Source organism: Chroicocephalus ridibundus, chromosome 2 (assembly GCF_963924245.1).
Source record: "Chroicocephalus ridibundus chromosome 2, bChrRid1.1, whole genome shotgun sequence".
Classification (NCBI taxonomy): domain Eukaryota; kingdom Metazoa; phylum Chordata; class Aves; order Charadriiformes; family Laridae; genus Chroicocephalus; species Chroicocephalus ridibundus.
The window spans coordinates 79,458,445-79,481,316 of NC_086285.1; the positions used below are offsets into that span (position 1 = coordinate 79,458,445).

General features: G+C 40.8%; 2 protein-coding genes and 1 long non-coding RNA gene across 3 annotated transcripts; 1 reads left to right on the top strand and 2 right to left on the bottom strand.

The window, feature by feature from the left end:
* Window positions 1-1,997: 1,997 nt before the first annotated feature.
* LOC134511685 (ovalbumin-related protein Y-like) lies at window positions 1,998-13,353 on the bottom strand. The gene is made up of 8 exons (XM_063326021.1): window positions 13,294-13,353; window positions 6,773-6,957; window positions 6,073-6,123; window positions 5,307-5,435; window positions 4,424-4,541; window positions 4,047-4,189; window positions 3,598-3,753; window positions 1,998-2,799 (listed from the first exon to the last, which is right to left on the bottom strand). The coding sequence occupies exons 2-8, from the start codon at window positions 6,938-6,940 to the stop codon at window positions 2,398-2,400; spliced, it is 1,167 nt and encodes a 388-aa protein (XP_063182091.1). The 5' UTR covers window positions 6,941-6,957; window positions 13,294-13,353; the 3' UTR covers window positions 1,998-2,397.
* A 2,847-nt stretch (window positions 13,354-16,200) lies between these two features.
* Window positions 16,201-22,490, bottom strand: LOC134511692 (ovalbumin-related protein X-like). The gene is made up of 7 exons (XM_063326039.1): window positions 22,323-22,490; window positions 21,622-21,672; window positions 20,201-20,329; window positions 19,297-19,414; window positions 18,394-18,536; window positions 17,926-18,081; window positions 16,201-16,602 (listed from the first exon to the last, which is right to left on the bottom strand). The coding sequence occupies exons 1-7, from the start codon at window positions 22,488-22,490 to the stop codon at window positions 16,201-16,203; spliced, it is 1,167 nt and encodes a 388-aa protein (XP_063182109.1).
* Window positions 18,432-22,023, top strand: LOC134511693 (uncharacterized). The gene is made up of 3 exons (XR_010069957.1): window positions 18,432-18,564; window positions 18,645-18,727; window positions 21,990-22,023. It is a non-coding gene; the product is annotated as an uncharacterized LOC134511693 (long non-coding RNA).
* Window positions 22,491-22,872: the final 382 nt, after the last annotated feature.

Consider the following 22,872-nt stretch of genomic DNA (forward strand, 5'->3'; position numbering starts at 1 on the left):
GGCCCAGCTATCGATACAGGAGGTACAGATTTTATTCAACTTTGTTGAATCTGCACTTTTACCTCTCATTTTAGCCTCTACAGCGGACGTTTTCTCCTTCATAAAACAAATAGCTCTGTCCTTTCTACAGTATTTGACTGTGATATTGTTTTTTTGTTCTGGGCACAGGCATCTTAAAATGCCTCTGGACTTTGACCAAATAACATTTCTGTCTTTTTCTTAAAAAAATACTGGGTTTCAAGCACAGTGCTGCTGGTCTTACGTTTTCAGTATATCAATCAGAATCATCTGCTTGCATAAAAATTAAAATAAGAACAAAATTAGAACCGACATTAAGCTCCCACATCCTAGTTTTCAACAGATGTCTGTATTTCAGAAGACTTACAAATGTCACTTCATATCCCTACTGACACCTAATGGAGCAATTTAAAACAGTGAGGATATTAGGTGGACTCTGTGCCTTGAAAAGCTCTCTCGTGTGTAGTTTTATGAAGCCACTTACCATTTCAGCCTTGATTTTATCCATTTCTTTGCTTTAAAATAATCATCAAGCAACAGAACAATTATACAAGAGAACAGATTTTTTTTTCTTCATGTTATGTAATGAATACTTCCATAATAAATGTTGATAGTTTTATTTTCATCGTACCTAGAAAGTGCAGAGTGACAGACATGCTTATTTCAGTTTAATAACAGTTTTATAATTGTTTAATAACCTTATACGCTCTGCTTCTTAGCTTTTTGGGACAATATTTTACAAATCCTGTCTTTTTCTTTTTTTTCAGTTGTAGTAAAACTCTGTTGATTGCTTTTGGCTATAAGGGAAGCAGAGCATAATATATACAGTAAACCTTGAAATGTCATATCTCCTGAAATACTTTTTTGCTTGAATACTTGTGTTAACTGTAGCTAATCCTTTATCATTTTCTTGGGAAGACCAGTATTTGCAGTTCTCCCACATACTTCATAGCAGCTACGTAAATGTGTTTCCCTGCTGCCAGCATCATCATTTCAAGTTATATGTAATGCTGACTTTGCAGATGGTTGAGGCAGCTCCAAATACCACTGTGTGTCTCCTTTTGAAAACACTTTTTAAGTACTGATACTGCAATTTACAGTTCTGCACGTGTATCCCAGCAGAAGGGAGATTGCTTAGCTCAGCAATTACCATTAATAATCTTTTTAATTGGATAAACTATAACCTGAAGAACCTTCCTTCTAAGGACTGTGAAATAGGAAATAACATCCCTAGAGGATTATCACATCAAGAGGCAATAAGAAAGATTTCCTTGTATGATTCTTCTCAGTACGAGAGAGCTGAAGCAGTCCACCTTTTAAGACAAACACTCTTCTCACATTTTTGAAGCTATCTCTCTTAGGTATCACCTTGATATATCCACTGACGATACTGAGAGGAAATCTTTCAAAGCTCTCTGGAAATACAATGACAAATTCAAAGACTTTAGTTATTTGATGTGCTATATGGAGATAAGCTCAAGGTAATAACAGGAGCTGTAGGGTTTACCTTGCTTAAGCTCAAAATTTAAAAAAACATTCCTAAGCTGTTTAATGACTTCATGCATGGGTACATTCTGGTTTTGAAAAGAGGGTCAAAATCCTAGTCTAAACCACTTCTGTCAGTAATCACTACCCACTGTATTGTGTTTCAGGTTGTGTGGTGCAGTAACCCAAAATAGGTAATGACATGTTTAGTTTGCAATGCTTTTATTAGAATATATTAACACCACCAATTAACATTCACAAAATCAATGATATGTCACTGAAATGAAGATGGGAAATTATATCAGTCAGGAAGATGTTGTATTTGCAGATGACGATTTATGAAGAAATGGTAGACTGTCTGTATGCTCCACAGCCTTATAGTACGTGTAGCACAGAGAAGGCCAAATGCCTTCCTGGAAGAAGAATGCTTAGCTGAAGTTTAGAATTTTATCTGCCAGTTGTCCAGGCGTCAATTCAAGGATTGTGGCCCAGTGAGTTCAACAGAAAGGATTATTCAGATTATTTTGATAGCTGTGTTTATTTCACAGAACTCCTATAGAGAAACCAGATTCTCAATAGCAGTGGCAGAATTTCTCACAAAAATCAAAACACTGGCCCTGTCTCTCAAGGTATTCAATGGCAATGGGAAATATTCCTAAACTACCTCTTGAAGTTCAATCCTGAATATAAATCTTGCACACAGGTTGTGTGAGCAGAAGTACCTGCACCTGAAGATCTGAAAAGTTACATGCTTCTTCAAGAATACCTCCCTAGATATTGAAGGCTTTCCTCTTGGAGAAAATATCGAAGAGCTGAGATTATACTACAATACTACAGTAAGAGGGGTTCTGTTCCCGAGGGGAAGGCAAGCGTTATTTCCAACTCTTTTTCTCCTTAGGGGGAACAATATTTACCAAAGAAGAGGATGCTGTTGGTTGGGTTGTGTTTGACCAAGAAAAGGAAAGGGTGGTCAGCCCTAAACTCTTCAAACTCAGAGGACTGTTTGATGTCTCCCATCACCTCTGCTGAGCCTGCCACCTCGGTGCCCTCTTCGGTGACTTCCATGTATGCCTCATGGATGGCCTCAGATATCTTCAGGGTCTCTGCTGAGGAGATGCCAGACAGATTGGCCGAAGGGCTGAAGAGGTCAGTCATACCCAAGGCCATTAAGACAGATGTGAGGTTATATTTTTCCTGAATCTTCATGCGTGGGAGGTACACTTTCACTCTTTTCTTTTCCATCATGTTCGGACTGGTCCACTCCATGAGTTTTTCAAAGCTGATTTTCTTCTCAAGCTGCAAAGAGAGGCAGGGAATGAAATGCCCAAGACAAGAGTGCAATGGCCTTACTAGTTGTGTTTGTTCCACTTATTAATATTTCTTTCAATTTACTTTGTGTACACAATAGAACTGATACTTAACCTTAAATGTATTTGTTTATCCTGTATGCTTCCTCCTGACTACAGCCTGTAGCTCATCTGTCTTGATAAAGTTCTCCAAAACTTTGTCATCTGAAAATTTCTTCATCAGATCAAGGCTTTTTTTTTGAAAATACAGTTCTTGGAAACATCAAATCAAATTGGCCCCAAAATTGTTCCTCCTGGAATGTATTTTATTCATTCCTTCCCTCATCTTAGTTCCTTTCTAATGCTACTTTTCCCAATTTCATTTTGGTCAGCGCTTGGAATGCTTTCCCCATCATTTCCTTTTTTATTTCCCCTTGGATAAACTTATCTTGTTTAGAAAACTTGAGTACTGTCCAGGAATATTGAAATCACTCGAAATGAAAAAATACCCTGCTAGCATAACTGTTTCTGGCACCTGATGGAGATCGGTGCATATAGCAACCTCCTCTTCTGCAGGGCTACAACATACAGCACTACACTCCTGTGCCTCGGACTGAGCCCAGGGCTCTCCTAAGAAGCCACTCTCTGCCCGAGCACCTTGGAGCGCCTGGAGGGCTCTTGTGCTCCCCTGCCTGCCCAGCACAGCAGTGGTGCGGGCAGCTGTGATGTAAATGGACAGCAAGAGGTCTGACAAGACCCAGGTCCCACGGAAGTGATAACTCTTCTGCTTCCCTTGCCAGGTCCATACCTGCTCCAGGCCAGAGATGTCATCAGGCAACAGCACCAACATGCTCAGCTGCCCGCTGGCGTACGGAAGCTCCAGGATCTTCATTTTCTCTGCAGCCACTGCTGCCACTTTGAAGGTGCTGTTTTGACACATCATTTGCACAGGTCTGCTTTCTTGCTGCAAAAACAGAAACATGAGACAACGTGACCAGGGAGCAATTTTTTCTTTAAGCAGGCAAAAGTACAAGCCCTTTGAAAGGGACGGGGATTGATCTTCAAGTATGTTGTCTTTGAAGATGAGCTGTGTCCCTGTCTTTCTCTCTTGCTTGCTGGTGTGTCCTGGAAGCCTGGTCAGACACAGCTCTTGCAAACACTCCTTAGTGTGTAACATTCAGACTGCTGGCTGCATGAGCCAACAGACACCCTGGCCAAAACCTGCGTCTGTGACCTCCTACCTCCATGTGCTCCTACCTCTGTCACATTGAAGGGCACTTCCTGAGTGTGTTCTTCTTTAAACGCCATCTTCCATATCCCTTTGAAGTAAATGGCATTCACAAGGACCAGCTCAGTATCAAGATCAACAGAGCCTGACACAAGGAAATCTTGGATCTGTCCTTTAAGAAAGAAGCAGGGCAGAGAGTGGTAAGATAGACCTCCTCTGGTGTGCACAAATGCCTGCTGTGAAGAGCATTGGGGGTGTGGGGTGCTGCTTTGTGGAGTTTTGTTTTCATAGCAATAAGCAACGCGCTCTTGCTTGACCCACTTTCTCCACTCTGAGAAGTGGAAGACAAGGGTATAGATTATGGTAGGTAGAGGAAAATATCTGCTACCCATTTTTCAGTCTTTACCATTTGTTTCTTTCTCCACCCAGGAATTAATGAGCTGTCTTGCTTCCTCTGTAGCTGTTTTGAAGTTAACTTCTTCCAGCTCTGCTTTGTAGAATTTCTTTGCACACTTTAAGTATTCCTGTAGGCAGAAGAATTGCTGTCAGACTGATGAGGACTTCAAAATGTATGAATGTGAAATGCAAGACTGTGAAACAAAGCAGAATGGTTAAAAGAACAGTGAACTTTTATCCTTGTTTTTGAACACGCCAGTCACAGCTGTCTTCCTGTAACTGAATCTTAAAGCTGGACAAGAAAGACAGCTTCACATATTTAGGTCTGGCAATTTTTTCAGATAGGATTCTAAGTTAAAATTTCAAATTATTTTCTATGTTTTACCGAAACACTTTCAGTTTAACAAATATTTTTAAGGACAGACAATGTTTGCTTCCTTCTCTTTGTCTCCACTTTTTATTTTGAATACTGTGTTTTCACATTCTTAGATTTCAAAATCAAAGCTTCCTTCACTGGGAAGATTTGATATTTGGCGTTGAAAAAATCCAAATTTGACAATTTCAGTCTCCATGCTTTCACGTCATAAAATGTATTTCATTTCCCTTAACAGTTACACTTTTCATTAAAAGCCATTTTCTAGCAAATGAATAGTAGTCTTGATTACTCCCCGTGTCTTGCAACGTGGGCATATTTTATGCCATTATATTTTTGCCTGGCCTTCACCTAACAGCCACAGGAAGGTTCAAACTCATTCTGAACCAGTGCTCCTCATGCCTCACAACCACCTCTTCATCAACACACAGTGGGCTATTGGTGGTGGTGGTTCTCTAGGGTAGAGTCACAGGCGCCTTTATGAGGACTCTCGCTGAAGTCAGGTCACAGTATAACTCACCGGAAGAATGGGGTATGTTTTTTCAATATAGAGTCTGTCAGCCATCTTGAGTGAGTAAGTTGCATTTGGCATGGTGATGTCTGAGAGAAGGTCCTTGAATGAATTGTGGAGGTATTCAGAAGTGCCACACTGAAGCGATAACATGGAAATAAGAAGATACATTGCGTTAGCTTCTTCTTACCTAGGAAATAAGACCCTAAGGGATTGTCCTTATCAGTAAAAGTCGCGCTGCTGTGGATTCCTCCCCCACAGACATAGGGCTGTCACCTCTGGGACAGCAGGTGCTGTGGTGATGGTGCATCGAACCAACAACTTCATCCTTATCAAGATAAGTCCCCTGAAAACAGTGCAGTTGTGTTCCTGTCACTGAGACTCCTGGGCTCTTCTCTGCCCAGCGTCTTCTTGCCCTGCTTTGGAGTCTCTCAACTGCAAATCTGACTGCTGTACCCTGGCTCCAGGTGCTGAGCCACTTTTCACGTGCTGTCCCCAGCAGCACTTGCCCAGGAAGGCACCCTGGTGCCCAAAGCATCCTGCCCCCACACTGTCACTTGTTCTGGTGCAAGGTGTGCAACTTGCCTTCTTTCCCTGGTTTTTAAGAAGTAGGTGGGTTACACCTTCCTTCCCTCCCTTCACAAATCTCCTTGGTTTGAGAGTGTTACCATAGTTTTTGACAGGGTCTGAAACTGCCAGGAGGAGAGGCAGAACAACTCTAGTTTTGTTCTGAGGAGAAAATAAGACAGAAAGGGAGATCAAGTAATTTCTCTACCTGGGAGTCAGTAGTGGGTCCAACTCCTGTAACGTTATCAAAGCGAAGAACCTGCAAGAAAAAATGCCAGAAATGACAAGCATGACCAAAAATGATGTGAATTGGAGATTTACACACGATGCTTGAAGTGAAGCTGTTGGCTCATTAAAAAAAAAGTGCTAACTGAGAACATAGGTGAACTAAAAACTTACAGGTGAGCTTGCAACTGGTTTATGCCCTCTGTGTCCTTCTGAGAAAATGTAAATACCACTCTTTGTTTAGAGGATATCTTTTCTAGTGAATATCTAGAAATTAACTGAGTCACATATTATGTACTGCTAGTAATATTCTGTCTTCCTCTCTTCCTGGAATTTATCTTTTGTATATATTAAAAAAAAAATCTGATCACACTATCTGGAAGATGTCAGAATTTAGGAGCAAAGCATATGATAAAATTTGCTGACTGGTAATCCATTTTGTTATTGTACTTGAGAAGTTTTTCTTTCCTAAGTTAAAACTAACTGCTCCTTACAGTGACAATATACATCTTTGGTATTTTCTCTAAAAAACTCTCAATCCAATTCTTCATTTTGTGACTTTGTCTCATTTCTGGTGCATTAAAACAGGTGAGAAACTTGTCACTGGATAGTATATTTCAGTGAGGTTACTTAGAAGGAAGAACAAGCACAAGTAGAGGTCATTTTACACACACTTAACTTACCTTCTCCATCTGAGATTGAGTGTTCCCTCTTGCTCCCAGATAGACCATGGCCAAGGCTGAAATGATGCTCAGGGGGGAATAGAAGATGTTCTCGTTGGCATGGTGGACTTTCAGCTCTTTGAATACATCAAAAGAAAATTCTGCATTTGCTGCAGTGATGGAGCCCATTGTGAAATCAGTGTTCTCTAAAGCAAACAGAAAGAGTCTGACTTATTATGATGAAATATTAATTGTAATGCAAGAAAGTCAGTGCACTTGAACCCATGAAGTTGGTGTGCAGGGTTTTTTTCAGCAAACAGAATCCAGTGTTGTGGATTTGAAAGGCAGACCTGCTTTTGGATCCATGAGCAATCAGAAGGCTGGAGGGCTACCGGTTATGCATAGGCTGGTGATTCTTTTATTTGAAACTTGAGTTCTCCTTCATGTAAACCATATGTTGAAAATGTTGCAAAGAACATTAGCTACCTTGAGAGAAGCTCACCAATAGTCTTTTCTCATCTTTTAAGGAAAAAAGCACACATACATAGATTTGTTCTCAAAATCTTCATTATTTAGAGACTCCAAAACCGGTTATTCACTATAGTTTTTAACATCACTTTTAGGATCAGTTGACAGATCAGCCCTCTGTGATCCAAACTGCAGTTAATTCCAGTACACAATGTGCAAGTCTGAAGCAACAGCATAAGTTTTGCTGGATTTAGTCTAATTTCAGCCTAATGTAAATGGAAGCTAGGTTCTTACACCACCCAAATGTTAGCAATGGTACCTTCATTTTTTTAAAATAGGATAATGAAGGCACAACAATGGCGACTGCAAATGATTTACCAAATCCATCCAGTTTATGACAAACATCTATAACTAGTACCTGTTCCATTCATTGTTGACTCAATTACATCTCATTCTGGTTTTAAAAAGTGTTCTTTAATTTTTATTATCATCTTTTCAATATAATCCACCTTTTAATAAGACAGTGCTCATTTAGCCTTGTGTTTAATTTTCAGAGATCTTCACATCTTCAATATTTAAATATTTTTTCTGTTCTGTTTCTGATATTCTTGTAAAATTTTTCCTGTAGTTTCAGCACCTAACATTTCATCTAACAATGAAGAGAAGAATTTTTTAGTAAACAAGACAACACAGGTAGAAAATACAGTACTGTAAAGTCTAATGCAGCAGTATAGTGTTTCTATACAACTTCCCACATGGTGACACAAGCAGAGAGAACCTTGCTAGGGTGGAATTTCCCCTTTTGCATCCACAGAGCTCTTGGGAATCTTCAAGTAGTGAAAACTCAAATTTATTTCCCTCTGTGGCTGCTAGGGAACAAAATGCAGGATGCTGCCATATGTATCACAGTCCCTATGGAATCAAGACATTTATGTGACAGTCATCTCTTAATGTGGAATAATTTGATCAGTGCATCTAGCTCTTTCCTTGCTAGAATAGATGCTCAGTCTCTCTCTAGATTGAACCATTTATATAGGTGGTATAAGGTAGATGTATTGATTATTAGAAATAATTTAGATAGAAATAGAAATAATTTTAATAGAAATAATTAGAAAATGTAACTATTAAGGATAACACAGAGATTAAGTATGCTGTGGTCACCTGAACATGCTGCATTCCTTAATTTCATTCGGAGAATATCTCCTATAAACCCTGCAACTGAGCTTCAGTTGCATCCTCTTGAATTTAAACAAATTCAATTTTGTCTCTTAATTCTAAATGAAAAATTGAAGGGATAGAGGAAGAAGGAAGAAAGGCTGTCATAACATATCACCAGCTTTTGATTGTGGAATAATTAGTAAACAAAGCTTTAGCTCATACAAACAAATACTTCGACTTTATGAATGGCAGAACGTGGAACAGTAAAATAATGCAAAACACTTGTGAAAGTGAGATGAGATTTCTTCAGAAGGCGTCCTATAATCATTTGTTTCTTCAATTGATATTGAAGGGCATAAACATGAGGTTTCATCAATCTTTTTGTAAGTTTTGTAGGAGGGAATTTTTTCAAAATTGCACATTAGAAAGTAAATCATAATTGAAAGAGAAGCTTACCTTATCAGGTTCACCTGTGAAGGTAATAGTACAGCTTCTCAGCTGTACTTGGGGCAGACTTGCTGAACTCCTTGAAATATATCTTGTGTAATTTTGTGACACGCCCCCCACTGCCTGTTCTGTGTTTAACAAATAAAGTGATGGATGGAGCTCAATGTCAGACATGCGCTTTTACTTGGAATGAGTCCATTCTTTCAAAATAAAAATAAAAAAAAAAAAGCCTGAATGAAAGGATTTTACCCTAAAGTCTCCAGAATGGAAGATTCCTTCTTCATAGCATGTGAAACCTTGCAGTAAAGGATGGAGCATATTGAAATGGCTGAAGCAAAAATAATGATGAAAGCTGTTCATTGGAACTTGAATAGTAAGCATGATTCGGTTACCGCAGCAAATAGTGCGGCATGGCTAGTGAAAATAAAACCAAAAGTGAGAAATTCAGTCTTGCAGAATGTCTCTAGAGAATTTTGAGTTAATTTCCCGTTTATTCCTCTGTAATGAGTACTGACAGGCCTGATCCCTCTCCGAGTCACCATTCTGTCAACTCAAAAAATTTGGTAAGGTCAGCATACACAGGGCTGCTTGCTGTGATATACCCACACTATACCTATTGCAACTTTTCTCTCTCCTGTTGTTGGCTGAACTACCGTTATCACTAGTCTTTCTTCCCATCAGAATCCATTGCTCTTGCTGTGGAATGGAGAAACTTCTGCTACCAAGGAACTTGAGAAAGAGCACATGCTTCAAATGTTAGTTGCCGAATGTAATAATATTGAAATATATTGTTCTGGAAAAACTTGTATGCAATTCTCTGGTGCCACTTACAGCCTGCGTTGTAGAAGACCACAGACATAGTGTTTCACAGAGCACATTTTTTTATCCTAGAGCCATCTAGCTCAGGGAACTCATACATAGTCACAGTCTGCACAGCACATCAGCTGAACAAAAACATCAGTGAGCATATTGTGGGAATACAAAGTAATTTCAAAAGCAATATTCAGAGCATCTGTATAGAGAAGAATTACAGACATGAAGAAAGGTGTGTCGGGGAAAGAGAAGTTGAGCAGAGAAGAAAGACAAGGCTTCTGATGCTTTTTAAATTCAGACATCAGGATATTTAGACCCCAGTCAGATGCTACCAGAAAAGGATTTGAACTTGCTGCTGAAATTTTGAAGGGTGGTTTAAGGTGAGCTGTTCTTTTTCTCCTCCACAGGTCACAGCACCAGATGCTAGGTTCAAAATGGGCCTTTGTACACACAGAGACCATTCTAACAGATCTTCCACAAGTAACTTCATGGCACATCAGGTGAACAAACCAGCTGAAGAAACATTCATGGTCTGCAGGACAGTCATAATATACAATAGCAAGCATAAAGCAGTCACATAATTTCTTTGAAATAAAAGAATGAACAGACAATAAAAGAAACTGCTTTGACCTCTCTAAATGCTGTGTGATTTTAAAACAGAAATCCAAAGTCAATACACAAAATGCCTCTGAAATTGTCTAGAACAAATTATGCTTCTGGAGAGAAGAGATGGACTCCTTAACCCTTTTACCTGTCTATGCAAGTGGAAAGCCTCTGAATCATCCATACCTTTGTCTCTAATACAGTCCTTATTAGTCCCATTCAGCTGAAGATGCTAGGGCAGTAATAACAGCAAAGAGCTCAGTCTGGACTACCACCAGAACTTCACATGGCAGTTTGTAGCCCAGGCCGGTCTGCTACGGCCGTTGCTGTGCAGCGACAGTGCTTTTGAGGAAAGGTCATTAGGCTTTGCCTCACATTTGTGGCCCATTGCTGCATATCTATTATAAAGAGAATGAGCTGTTCTCTCACAGGAGCGGTGAGTAAATTGGTCACCACTGCTGTGAGCCCCGTTTAGCTGAAAACGGTATCACCACGCTGGTGGAAAGACAGGTCAAATGGGTGAATGTGTCTGTACATGGTGAATACCTTTAATCACACAACTGGGAGCGCTCCCAAAACTGTGAGCTGCTCCTGTGGCTGCTGCCCCTTCTGCCTTTTCTGCTTAAGACTGCTTTGTTGCTGTTCAAACAAGCTTTAACACTCACGGCCATGGTCCATTGTTGTATACTTTACAGCTCAGAAGTCAAAGGATTAGCCAATATGTTTCACCCTGTCACTTCCAATTTTTGACTATGCCTTGAATCTTTTTCCTTGACAATGGTCCAGTGGCACGCTCCAGCTCACTGTATGTAAGCCACCTTGGCATTTGTGCACCATCTACCTGAATTGTGTTTGGATCGTCTTAGACAGCCTATAACTTAGTAGCTACAAAGATGCTCAGTGAGTCAGTACAGTTGTTTCATAACAGCCAATTTGCAGCATTAATGTTGTTAGCAATGGCATGGTTTTCAAAATACTTCTGAGTTGAATATATTCATTAATGAAAGGAATTTTTTTGTTTTGCAGTAGAGAAGGGGCAGTACAATCCTCCAGAAGCATGTTAATACACAACGCATGTTAGTGTTTTTGTTAGCGTTTTGATTTTATTATTGGTGCAAGGAACGATTAACGTAAAGCAAGTTGCAGACGCAACAAAATTATTCCACAAGTAAAAATCACTATCAGACACCTGTGCAGAATCATAAGAATAGAAGACGCATCGCATAGTCTACTCGGCAACTTTAGATCTGTCATGCAGTCTGGTGGGATTAAGCAAACCTTCCTGTAGTTGAAACACTTCCTGGGATAAAAGAGAATGGATTACCTATTGTAATGTAGCTGTGTAATGCAGCACAAACACAAAAGGATGTGTTTCACCACATGTCCTTGTTTGACAATGCTTGTCCCAAGAAAGAGGTCAGCTAAGGCTCTGCTGCCCTTTCCTCTGCCAGGCATTTCATTGTGGAGCTGTCCCTAAACCAACAGACTCTTGGACATTTGAGCCTTTCCAAAAGGATACAAAGTCCAGGTCAGCTCACAGACCAAAGCCTCTCATCCAATCACAAAAAACCACGCAGAACTCAAGATTTTGTTCTCATCCATGCTGCTTCTATTTTCCCAGTAGGAAGGAGCACGTTGATTGTTTCGTGCTTGTCTTGCTCAGAGTAACTGCCAGCAATTGTTTAGTTAGTTGCCATTGCAGACCTTGGTGCTGTGGCTCTCAATGATGGTTTCTCTCTCAGTTGTCCTGTAGGACTGTATTCTTTCCCCAGTCTGAAGAAAATGAGGTGTCTGGTTAACCTCCTTCACACAGGAGCTCACAGGCCACCTGGCACCTTTCTGCAGCAGTGCTATGCCATTCTGAAGAGATGCACATTGTTGCCCGTCGTGCTGCCTTGATCATTCACAGACTGTGACAGGGATGTACGCACCTTAGTGTTGGCAGAGTGTATTTCTCCAGTGAAGGCATCTCAGAAGGATCCTATGACGACTTGGTCACAGGTTTCTCACACTTACTCTCTGCATTTGCTTAGCAGTGCACACAGCGTCCAGGGGCTGCTGCTACACAGGTTCTGGACCAGTACACGCAGCAGTGCCTTTATCAGTCACCGCAGCATGTGTGAAGTCCCTTACTCATCCCTCTAGTCACTGGGATCAGTCAACAGCCAGGGCGAGGCTGTCAATAGTCTTCCTTCACTGAGTCCTAAGGAGGCAGCATGGTATCCAGGCCCACAGACCCAGCATGCACATGGTGCAGGACAGGTGGCCACTGGTGTTGGCACAACTAGTTTACTGGCTGTGCCATATGGGAGCTTAGTTAGCAGCGTCCCTCCCCATGGAAAAGACTGTTCGTGGCAGCCCGTGACTAGCACTGCTCTTGTCACCATGCCTGTCACTTTACCTCCCATCACTCACTGGAAAGCTGCCCAGCATGCCCGTTATCTTGGCACATCCTCCCAGGAAAAATAGCATTTTTCTTTTGCACAAAGTAGGACAAACTAATTTCTTGGTTTGTTTCAACACAGACATCCTTCCATGAAGCCTTCCTCCCCTCTGACTAGTAGCTTACTGAGATTCTTAATAATATTCCTGGAATGTTTCCTGCCTCCCCTGCAGGGAAAAACTGCTGCAGAAAAGGAAAGAAGGAGAAATGTCACTGCAAAAAGGCCCATGCCATTGTGTTGGCTCTGCAGAAAAGAACTGGGGGTCCCGGTGGACACCAAGTTGACTGTGAGTCAGCAATGTGTCCTTATGGCGAAGAAAGTCGACAGCATCATGGGCTGCATTAGAAAAAGCATTGTCAGCAGGTAAAGGGAGGTTGTCCTTCCCCTCTGCTCAGCGTTGGTGGGACCACAGCTGGAGCACTGTGTCCAGCTCTGGGCTTTCTGGTAAAAAAGATATTTGGATGAACTGGAGCAGGATGAGAGAAAAGCCATAAAGATGATGAAGTGATTAAAGCCTCTGTCATGAGAGGAGAGACTCAAAGAGATGAGACTTGTTACCCTGGAGAGGAGAACGTACAGGGGGGGATCTTATCCATGTGCATAACTTACTTGATGGGAGGGTGAACAGAAGATGAAGCCAGACTTTCTTTTCCAGCAAACAGGCAAGAGGCAACAGGCACAACTTGAAATAGCATAAATTCCATTTAATCATTAACAAAAACACCAGTAGCAACAAGGAGGTTTTCAAGGTTTATTTATTTTTGTCTTTTTTCAAATAAAAACTTTTGGGGCATTTTTAATATTGTTAAAATTTTGGCCTTTTTTTTAAAAAGCAAATACACTCAGCTGCCTATTGGCATGAGAACCAGAAGCACGCCTGGCCAGGTGAAAGCGCAGAGGTGCTCAGGCAAAGCACAGAGCCCGGCCGTGCTCCCGGAGCACCTGCACCTTTCCACTGCGTGTTTGCTCGGTGGGCGAGGGGACAGAGAGGCTTAACCACAGACCCCATCGCTCTGGGACACAGGAAGGGCTGCTTCTCACAAATCTCCCCAGTGATTTGGATTTCTCAGCAGGTATTTATCATCCCACCGGCCAGGTCTGCCACCCGCTTCGTGGGGAATACTTTTCCCCTGCCCTTTAAATATAGTGCCTCCTACCTGGTCGGTGGTGGCCAGGTCCTAGACATTGGTAATTTGTTGCTGGTTTGGTTCAGTATTGCTGAATTTGCACTTTTTCCTGCCTCCTGTTTTCCCTTTTGAGAAAGGGGAAGCTTTGTGCTTGGTTGTCAGCCTCATGGCTTCTTTGCTATTTTCCCATTCCTTCTTTTTGACCTTTGTTGTGGTTCAGGAAACAACATTGGTCACTGAGGCGTATCTTTGTACTTTAAGCACTTTCCAGTTTAGTAATCATAGGAAGGCTAGTTTGCAAATGTAAGCCTTTTCAGGTCTTCTTATTGTTTAAGTGTACTGGCTTTTAAATCTAACAGACTGGATCAACTGCTTCTGGCTACACAAGATGCAAAAGGTGAATAAACTGCATATGATAAAACCTCGAGATGTTGAAATTTTACATCTCTTGGAACTGTTCATATCACTGCGTTCATTTCTAAAGAACAAAAATTAAAGTATACTCGGTAAAATAGCTGTTTTTATGACTGAAAAACAGCTGAGGCTATATCACAAATACCCTGATGATATTCAAATAATGTGGATGTCAGACCTGTAGCACCAGCTGCTTTCCTCTACAGATCTGCTTTTATTGTACCACGCTATGTACTGATGTGGAAATAGCCAATATTAATGGCAGAGTTCCTCCTCTCAAGACTCTCAGTGGGGAAATGCTTTGCCTAATAGCTGTCAGTCTAGTTATTCTTTCTTATAGTTTTTGAGTTATATGATTTTCAGATTATTTCATCATCTAAAATAGCAGAGCTGCTGGAATAGTTCTTCCTTGAATTAATAACCAGAATGATTGTCAGTGCATACCCATTGGAATTGTATTGAAAAATACATAAGAATAAATTAGTATTCCATTGAGCTATTTCATTGTAATCTGTAATACAAAGAGGAATCAATCTCTAGATGTGTGCATTTATGAATTTTATAAAAGCCTAGGAAACTTCATATCTATGTGCATTATTCATTCTAAAAATAGGATTTTGTACTAATTCCCATTTTAATCACAACAGTTACCAATGTAATGATATTTTTAAGGGTTTGCAGTCCAAACAATTAATATAATTCTCATGACAAGCATTTGTGATTTTCTTTTATTATGTTAACAAAAAAAAATCAGTTGTATGCATCAAAATCAATAATGTATGATCAGAATGAAAACAGGACATAGTAGTGAGCATATATATCCTTATTTGCAGGTGACAATGGACACATAGGAAGAAAAAGACAGAGAATATTAGGATTCACATATATTTCTTAAAAACAAGAGATATAGCCTTGAAATATCAAAGGAACAAAGAAGCCCAGCTGCATTCATGGAAGAATAATGTACTTGAGTTCTGTACTTCACCTCAGGGCTTTCCAGGGACTAATTGAAGTTTGCTTGCTAAGCAAGCTCAACAGAGACAAGGTTTATTTTGAAAGCTGTGTTTTTTCATGAAAATCCCATGGAGCAATCAGGCTCGTTAGTACTACTTGCAGGATTTTTCTCAAAAAAACCCAAAAAAACTCTCAAACTTGAAGTGTATTCCAATGTCTTAAACAAGAATTCAGACAGCTCTTTTGCCTGGCACTTCTCACTGAGTTCTGGATCATCTGGGTCATCCAGATACCCATGTTTCAGGCTTTGAATCTACACTCTATGAGAAGGCATAACTGCACCTACACAAAGTTTGATCTCTTTGCTCTCTCTGAAGTGGGAGACTCTCTATGACTTTGGAAAACCTCTGCAAGAAATTCAGAATCAGGTGAGGAACCCATGGTGAGAGAACAACCCTGGTGATAGTGGACACGTACACCATTTCCCAACAGCTAAGTAAAAAAAAAAAAAATTTACAGAGGCACCAATCAGTGACCTGCATAGCAGAATCTTATCCACAAGCATCTCCTCCAGACTGGAGTTCTCAAAGCTTGTGTTTCAGGAACAACAACATGGTTTTGTCAGCAGAATGTTACTGGGGAATGGGCTGAGCACAGCCCATGGCTTTCTATTTAATGAACTCCCAAAGACTTGGACTCGTACCCGTAACTTGTTCCTCGAGTGAAAAATCTCTTGGCCCCTTCCTGACTGGTGGGTGCCTCTGTTTTCTGTTGGCTTAGTCTTTGCTAAGCTCAAGCAATCCTGAAACCAGTATGAGAAGGGAAAGGAGTAAACATGCTTGCTGCTGTTTCCTCACCTGCAGGTATGTCTTTGCTATGGAAGCTTCCCAAATGGGCATTTCTTAGATTAGGCTTTCCACTTGGAGAAAATATTGAAGAGATGAGATTACGCTACAATGTTACAGTAAAGGGCGTCTGTTTCTGAGGGGAAGGCAAGCGTTATTTCCAACTCTTTTTCTCCTTAGGGGGAACAATATTTACCAAAGAAGAGGATGCTGTTGGTTGGGTTATGTTTGACCAAGAAAAGGAAAGGGTGGTCAGCCCTAAACTCTTCAAACTCAGAGGAATGTTTGATGTCTCCCATCACCCCTGCTGAGCCTCCCACCTCGGTGCCTTCTTCAGTGACTTCCATATATGCCTCATGGATGGCCTCAGATATCTTTAGCATCTTTGCTGAGGAGACGCCAGACAGATTGGCCAAAGGGCTGAAGAGGTCAGTCATACCCAAGGCCATTAAGACAGATGTGAGGTTATATTTTTCCTGAATCTTCATGCGTGGGAGGTACACTTTCACTCTTTTCTTTTCCATTATGTTCGGACTGGTCCACTCTGTAAGTTTTTCAAAGCTGATTTTCTTCTCAAGCTGCAAAGAGAGGCAGGGAATGAAATGCCTGGTGTGTAAATACAGCTTCTTCATACCATTCATTTTAATCAAGGCTATTATAAAAAAAAACAAACCAGAATGGTTCCTGAAGTGCATGCTATCAACACCCATCTTGTAGTTTATTATTTGCCTCTCCAGTACTGCTCGTGTCACTATCCTTTTGTTCAGTTCTTTGTGCACCTGAAACATCCCCTTCTGTCCAACTCATCTTGTGTCTCATGACACAAGTTCCATAGCCTAGCAAATCAGTCAGCTTGTGAAAGAGATTGCAAAGAAAAAAGGCCATGAAAGTTTACCTACAATTGATTGTACCTAACAAATGCAAACTCTTCTACAACTTTAATAACTCTTTAATAATGATCGATGTGATTTTTTCCTACTTCTTTCAGAAATCCTGCATGAAGATAATTCAATTCAGCAAATTAATGCTTTGAGTTTTGTTTCTCCCTTGCATCTTTCCATTTTTATTTCCTCTTTGCTGTTAGCATCCTGTATTCACTCAGTTGTTTAGCTTCATTTTCTTCCCAGACCAAGACAAAAGTTTCATTTAATTTTGCACAGCCATTAGATTATATTTGTATTCTTGCCTCACTGCGTACTGGTCCCACTTCTCTTTTTTTTTTTTTTTACTTTAAAGGACAAAACCATGTTTTTTACCAGTTTTCATACATCTGGCAAAAACTGACTCAGCCTGACTTACTTAAAGCAGTTTTGATGTTTTCTTTTACTTTCTATGCTCTTCTAATTTTCTGTCCTTGTATGTTCATGGATTCTTTCTGCTATTGCTGTTCATTCCATTAGACCCAATTCTCTTCTGTTTTCTTTGTTTGATGTGCAATTTCCAAATGTCTTCATGCATTTCCTTTCCATCTATAGATTTAAGACTCTCTGAAGTGTTATGGATCAGTTAGTTTAGCCTGATTGGTTTCACCATTTCAGAATGAAGAATATTCCATTAAGAACATGCTTTATCTAACTTTGTTTTTCATTCAATGAATACATAATAAGAGCAATTTTTGAAAGCAGCCCATTTATGATGTTTAGTGATGATTTTGTGAAAAAAAAAAAGAAAGTCTTTAGTAATTGCTGCAAAGAAGTTTTATTAGACTGAGCCCAGGGCTCTCCTAAGAAGCCACTCTCTGCCTGAGCACCTTGGAGCGCCTGGAGGGCTCTTGTGCTCCCCTGCCTGCCCAGCACAGCAGTGGTGCGGGCAGCTGTGATGTAAATGGACAGCAAGAGGTCTGACAAGACCCAAGTCCCACGGAAGTGATAACTCTTCTGCTTCCCTTGCCAGGTCCATACCTGCTCCAGGCCAGAGATGTCATCAGGCAACAGCACCAACATGCTCAGCTGCCCGCTGGCGTACGGAAGCTCCAGGATCTTCATTTTCTCTGCAGCCACTGCTGCCACTTTGAAGGTGCTGTTTTGACACATCATTTGCACAGGTCTGCTTTCTTGCTGCAAAAACAGAAACATGAGACAACGTGACCAGGGAGCAATTTTTTCTTTAAGCAGACAAATGTACAAGCCTCTACAGGACAAGACTCAATCTTCGAGCGTGTTGCCTTTGAAGAGCTGTATCTCCATTTTCCTCTCCTATCTGCTGGTGTGCTCTGATCAGACACAGCTCTTGCAAACCTGACAGCGAGGGGCCCAGCTAAATCACCTGGCCAATGACCACAGCATGTTGTATGTGTATCACCCAGCCTGCAAGCTGTGCAAGCCAACAGCCTGGCTTCCTGGCCAGAAGCTGTGTCTGTGCCCCGCTACCTTTGTCACACTGAAGGGAAGTTCCCGAGTGTCGTCTTCTCTAAATGCTGTCTTCCATATCCCCTTGAAGTAAATGGCATTCACAAGGACCAGCGCAGTATGGAGATCAACCGAGCCTGGCTCAAGGAAATTTTGGATCTGTCCTTTAAGGAAGAAGGAGGGCAGAGAGTGGTAAGTTTTATAGCAGTAGTCTTGCATTTTAGAGGTCAATTGACATGCTGCTTCTTGACTTGACTTCCTCTTCTTCAAAGGTCTGCATGTGGAATTCAGGTTCATGAGGATGATTTAATAGAGAGCAACTGGCACCTGGCCAGCTATTTCTGCAAGAAGACAGGTAGGTTCAGGAGTGGTATACATCCCCGGGAATATTTCTAACCAGTGCTTGGCAAAAGATCTATATAGAAAAGATGGAACAGGAGAGGGAAGCAATGATATAGATTTTCTGCTTCTCACTGTGCTTATTTCTCACACTTCACTCTTGGTTTTCCTTCATCTCAGCACAATAAAAGTACACAAGATCCTGAATCAATCCTTTCCCACCAGCAGCCTAGTGCATGCCTCACTTTCTCCACTGGAAGAGCACTTCTTACCCATCCAGCACGAGCTTATAAAATTATGCAATACTCCAGAGATGGTGGGACTAACCTTGCATGAATTAAGCTCCTCAGACACAAAAAATTTGCCTATAAAGTGTGCATATCCTGGCACCTCTGCCTTTGCCAGATATGTTTAAAACACACTGGCACCGCCACACAGGTACAGTGGAGTCATCCCTTTCCACAGCAAATACCCACTAATGGGGACAGGAGGAAGAAATTTCTCCTCTGATGTTTAGTCTTTCCAGAAGTTGTTCAAATACAATTGCAAGAGGGAAGTATATTTCAAAATCTTGTATGACCTTACCGTTTGTCTGACTTTCCACCCAGGAATTAATGAGTTGTCTGGCTTGATTTGGTGCTGTTTTGAAGTTGACCGTTTCCAGACCTGCTCTGTACAGTTTCTTCACACATTTTAAGTAGATCTATAAAGACAGCAATTGTAGTCACCAAACTAGTAATTCTTTAAAAAGAGCATGAAGATGAAAATTTGTCTAAAAGGACTTTTATAGTGATGCCATGGTTAAGCTGCTTACTTCCTGGAAGAACCTGCTAAAACTGGGACAGGAAAAATATTCTGATCCATGATGTTTTCAGATCTGACATTTTTATTACTTGACTAGTTAAAAGTATATATTAGAAATCTTTAAATATTTTCATGAAGAAAGTTTCATCCAAAAACATTGTTTCTGGTTCATTTTAGCATATTTTATTATGATAATGTCCACTCCGTTTCTTTTTTTAAGCATTTTTCCTTATTTTTAAAGATAAGAGGTTTCTTTGATTTAGAATATTTGTATGTTTTGTTTTGAAAATGTCAAAAGAAAGATTTTGACACTTTCAAAAGTTGTTTTGGAGGTGGGGTTTTCAAGTGAAGAAATCTGCTGAAGTCAAAATATTGCCTGAAAAAAACCCAAACAACCTATTAAAATTAAAAGGCTTTTGGGGAGCAAATCCCGGAGCGTGGGAGGGGGCAGAATTACATTACCAAATAGCTTTGTTTATTACTCCATCCATTTTTAATAGGGCCATCTTTTTACCTGGAATTACTTTCTGTTCAGGCTGTTGGCAGGGCTGTGGCAAAGGGAAAAGCCATGTAAGTCCACACCAGTGGGGATCACTGAATTAAGAGATCACCTACTCCGGCCAATCCTCATGAATTACAGTTTTATACAGGGTTTAGCAAGAAGTGACTCTAATGTACAACTCACCGGTAGGACTGGACGTGTCTTTTCAGCATAGAGTCTGTTGGCAATGTAGAGTGAATAATTGGCTTTTGGTGCAGTGATATCAGAGAGAAGTTCTTTAAACAGTATGTGGATATTCATAGACTTGCCACACTGAGTTGTTGATAAGAATATAAAAAGGTACAGCTGTTAGCTTATTTTAGTAGAAAGAGAATTATTTATAAGGTACAAATAACATGGAAAAACAGTGTTTGGATATTCGCAAGTGAACATGTGCTACAGTCTAAACGCTCCATGAAAGGTATGTTCAATATAAGCAACTAATGATGTACAATTAGTTTATGGCATGTGATGACACTCATTCTAGGTGATAAAAAGCAGAAAACCTCAGTGATTGATTAATCTGAAACCGTATGGCTCAGGTGAGGAGACAAAAATCAAAATTCAGGTGTCAAGGACTGCAATTGGTGAGTTGTGATAGATATAGGGCCTCTAGTTCCCAGATTCTGCTTGCATTTTCAGGGCAGCTTTCTGCTGAAGCTGCAGATGGGAGAAGAGTGCTAGATGACAAGGGAGTCAGGAAGTATCTCATAATATGGTGGAAAAATGGATCAACTGTCTAACCCCCCGAGAATAGTGTTCCAGGTGACACAGGCTAAGACCACGTAAGACAAATATACAGCGATAAACAGTGCCTGGAACTTCATTTTATGAGAAGGACAATTGTGTTTAACTGCTCCTTTCTAGGTGCTTAACCAGCCACGAAATGCTTTAGCCGATATTACCTTTGTTTTGCTTTATTAAAAAAAACAAAGAAAGTTATCTTGTTCTTCGCAAGTCCCACCTTGCGTTTGTGGGTCCCAAGTGGATGGGGACAGGCCAGGGAGCATGGCTGCTTGTGTTATCTTTACAGGTTAACACAGAGTAAAGCACATGGGTGCTAACAAGGTACTGGGACCCCTCATGGTGCTCTTGGAGTAGCAGTGGGAAGTGGAGTCCGGAAAAGTCCCTAAAGCTTTTGGAAGAGTGTGGTTACTTTCCAGTTTTCAAGGCTTCTGGCCTCTTTTCTGCTGAAGCACCTTCCTGCCCCACTTTGGAGTCTCAGCGGCAAGTCTGACAGCTGTGCCCTGGCTCCAGGTGCTGAGCGCCTTTCAAGTGCTGTCCCCCAGCAGCACCGTCAAGTGTGCAGATGCTCATCTACACAACAAGGTAGTCCGGTGCCCAAAGCATCCTGTCCTGTCACTTCTTGTGGTGCAACACGCGTAGCCCGTCTTCTTTTTCTGTTTTTTGTTGTTTTGCTTTTGTTTTTTTTTAATTTACATCTCTTAAATTAAAAGCATTAGCAGAGGTATGGGAAGGCGTTGAACCTACTTGAAACACAGCCAGAACAGTCTATTCTCAGCAGAAAAATGCAAGAGAAATAAATGTACCTTAGATTTCTGTACCTTGGTCTGAATAGTTCCTCCAAGTCCTGCAATTTTGTCAAAGTGAAGAACCTGCAATCGAAAGTAGCAATAGAAGAAATTAAGTATGTGAAGCCCACTGAGAGTCACTGACGTTTGTGTTGAAACTATAGGTTTGGCCTAACCAGGTCTGATTAACACACAGAAGAACTGAGAAGTTTCATGTGAGCTTTAAATCAGTTTTTTTACTGCAAGTGCCACACTGAATATTTGTGACTGTGATACTCGGCTTACATCCCTTCTTTTCCAACTAATGGTATTGAGTCTATAAACCAGCTACAACCTTACTGTACTGTATTTATAACTCTGAGTCTTGCTTTCTCAATGTTTTATCTTTTGTATATTACAAGTTGTTCTTTCCACCTGGAAGGAATCAAGTCTGGGAGATAACATAATCGGAAGCCAGAGACCTGCTTTAACCATTCTTCAGAACTGCTCTTTCTCAATGGAAACCAAAGACCGTTCTTACCCTTCATGGGGAAAAGCAACGGTAAGTGAAAACTCAGCTCCAGATCCAAACCACGAGAATGCCATTCTTTTTCTAGGCAAGTTTGAAGCCAGTGCCAAGCGTGACTATGTGACTTTCTCCCCTTAACTGGAGAAAGTCCCAAAGATGTAAATGGACAATTTGTTGCTGTGTTGAACAGGGCCAAAAGGAGTTTGTGTCCATTTATATAACTTACCTTCTCCATCTGATACTCAGTGTTACCTCTCGCTCCCAGATAGACCATGGCCAAGGCTGCAATGATGCTCAGGGGGGAATACAAGATGTTCTCGTTGGCATGGTGGACTTTCAGCTCTTTGAATACATCAAAAGAAAATTCTGCATTTGCTGCAGTGATGGAGCCCATTGTGAAATCAATGTTGTCTAAAGCAAACAAAAATATGACTGTATAGAGGTGATAGGTAGCACTTGTTTTAAAAAGTACTGTCAATAGCCCAGAAACTGCTAGTTCATTGCTGGTTTTGTGATGCTGAACCAAGGAATGATGTAAAGCTTACAAATTCTGTGGTCGTTAGAAATATTGTAACTCCTGACCCATTGATCTCTGAATGCCTGTTTGTTTTCTTTCAGCAAGATACTAGCTCATCATCAAGGCAGTATCTTGTACTTGCCTTTTAGGAAATAGATAGTTTCATCCCTGCTTTGATATGATAAAAATAACACTGAATGGATGAGTTTCCCTATGGCCATCCATAGGGCTCTGAATGGTGCTTGAGACAATGCAAACT

What these genes read in the sequence shown, in the direction of transcription:
- LOC134511692 (XM_063326039.1), bottom strand. Translation starts at nt 22,490, where the DNA reads ATGGGCTCCATCACTGCAGCAAATGCAGAATTTTCTTTTGATGTATTC. An exon ending in TTCCCTTCAGTGTGACAAAG is followed by an intron (nt 18,082 to 18,393) that starts GTAGCGGGGCAC and finishes CTGTTTTTGCAG; the next exon opens with CAAGAAAGCAGACCTGTGCA. An exon ending in ACATCTCTGGCCTGGAGCAG is followed by an intron (nt 16,603 to 17,925) that starts GTATGGACCTGG and finishes CTCTCTTTGCAG; the next exon opens with CTTGAGAAGAAAATCAGCTT.
- LOC134511685 (XM_063326021.1), bottom strand. Translation starts at nt 6,940, where the DNA reads ATGGGCTCCATCACTGCAGCAAATGCAGAATTTTCTTTTGATGTATTC. An exon ending in GGTGGAGAAAGAAACAAATG is followed by an intron (nt 4,190 to 4,423) that starts GTAAAGACTGAA and finishes TCTTTCTTAAAG; the next exon opens with GACAGATCCAAGATTTCCTT. An exon ending in ACATCTCTGGCCTGGAGCAG is followed by an intron (nt 2,800 to 3,597) that starts GTATGGACCTGG and finishes CTCTCTTTGCAG; the next exon opens with CTTGAGAAGAAAATCAGCTT.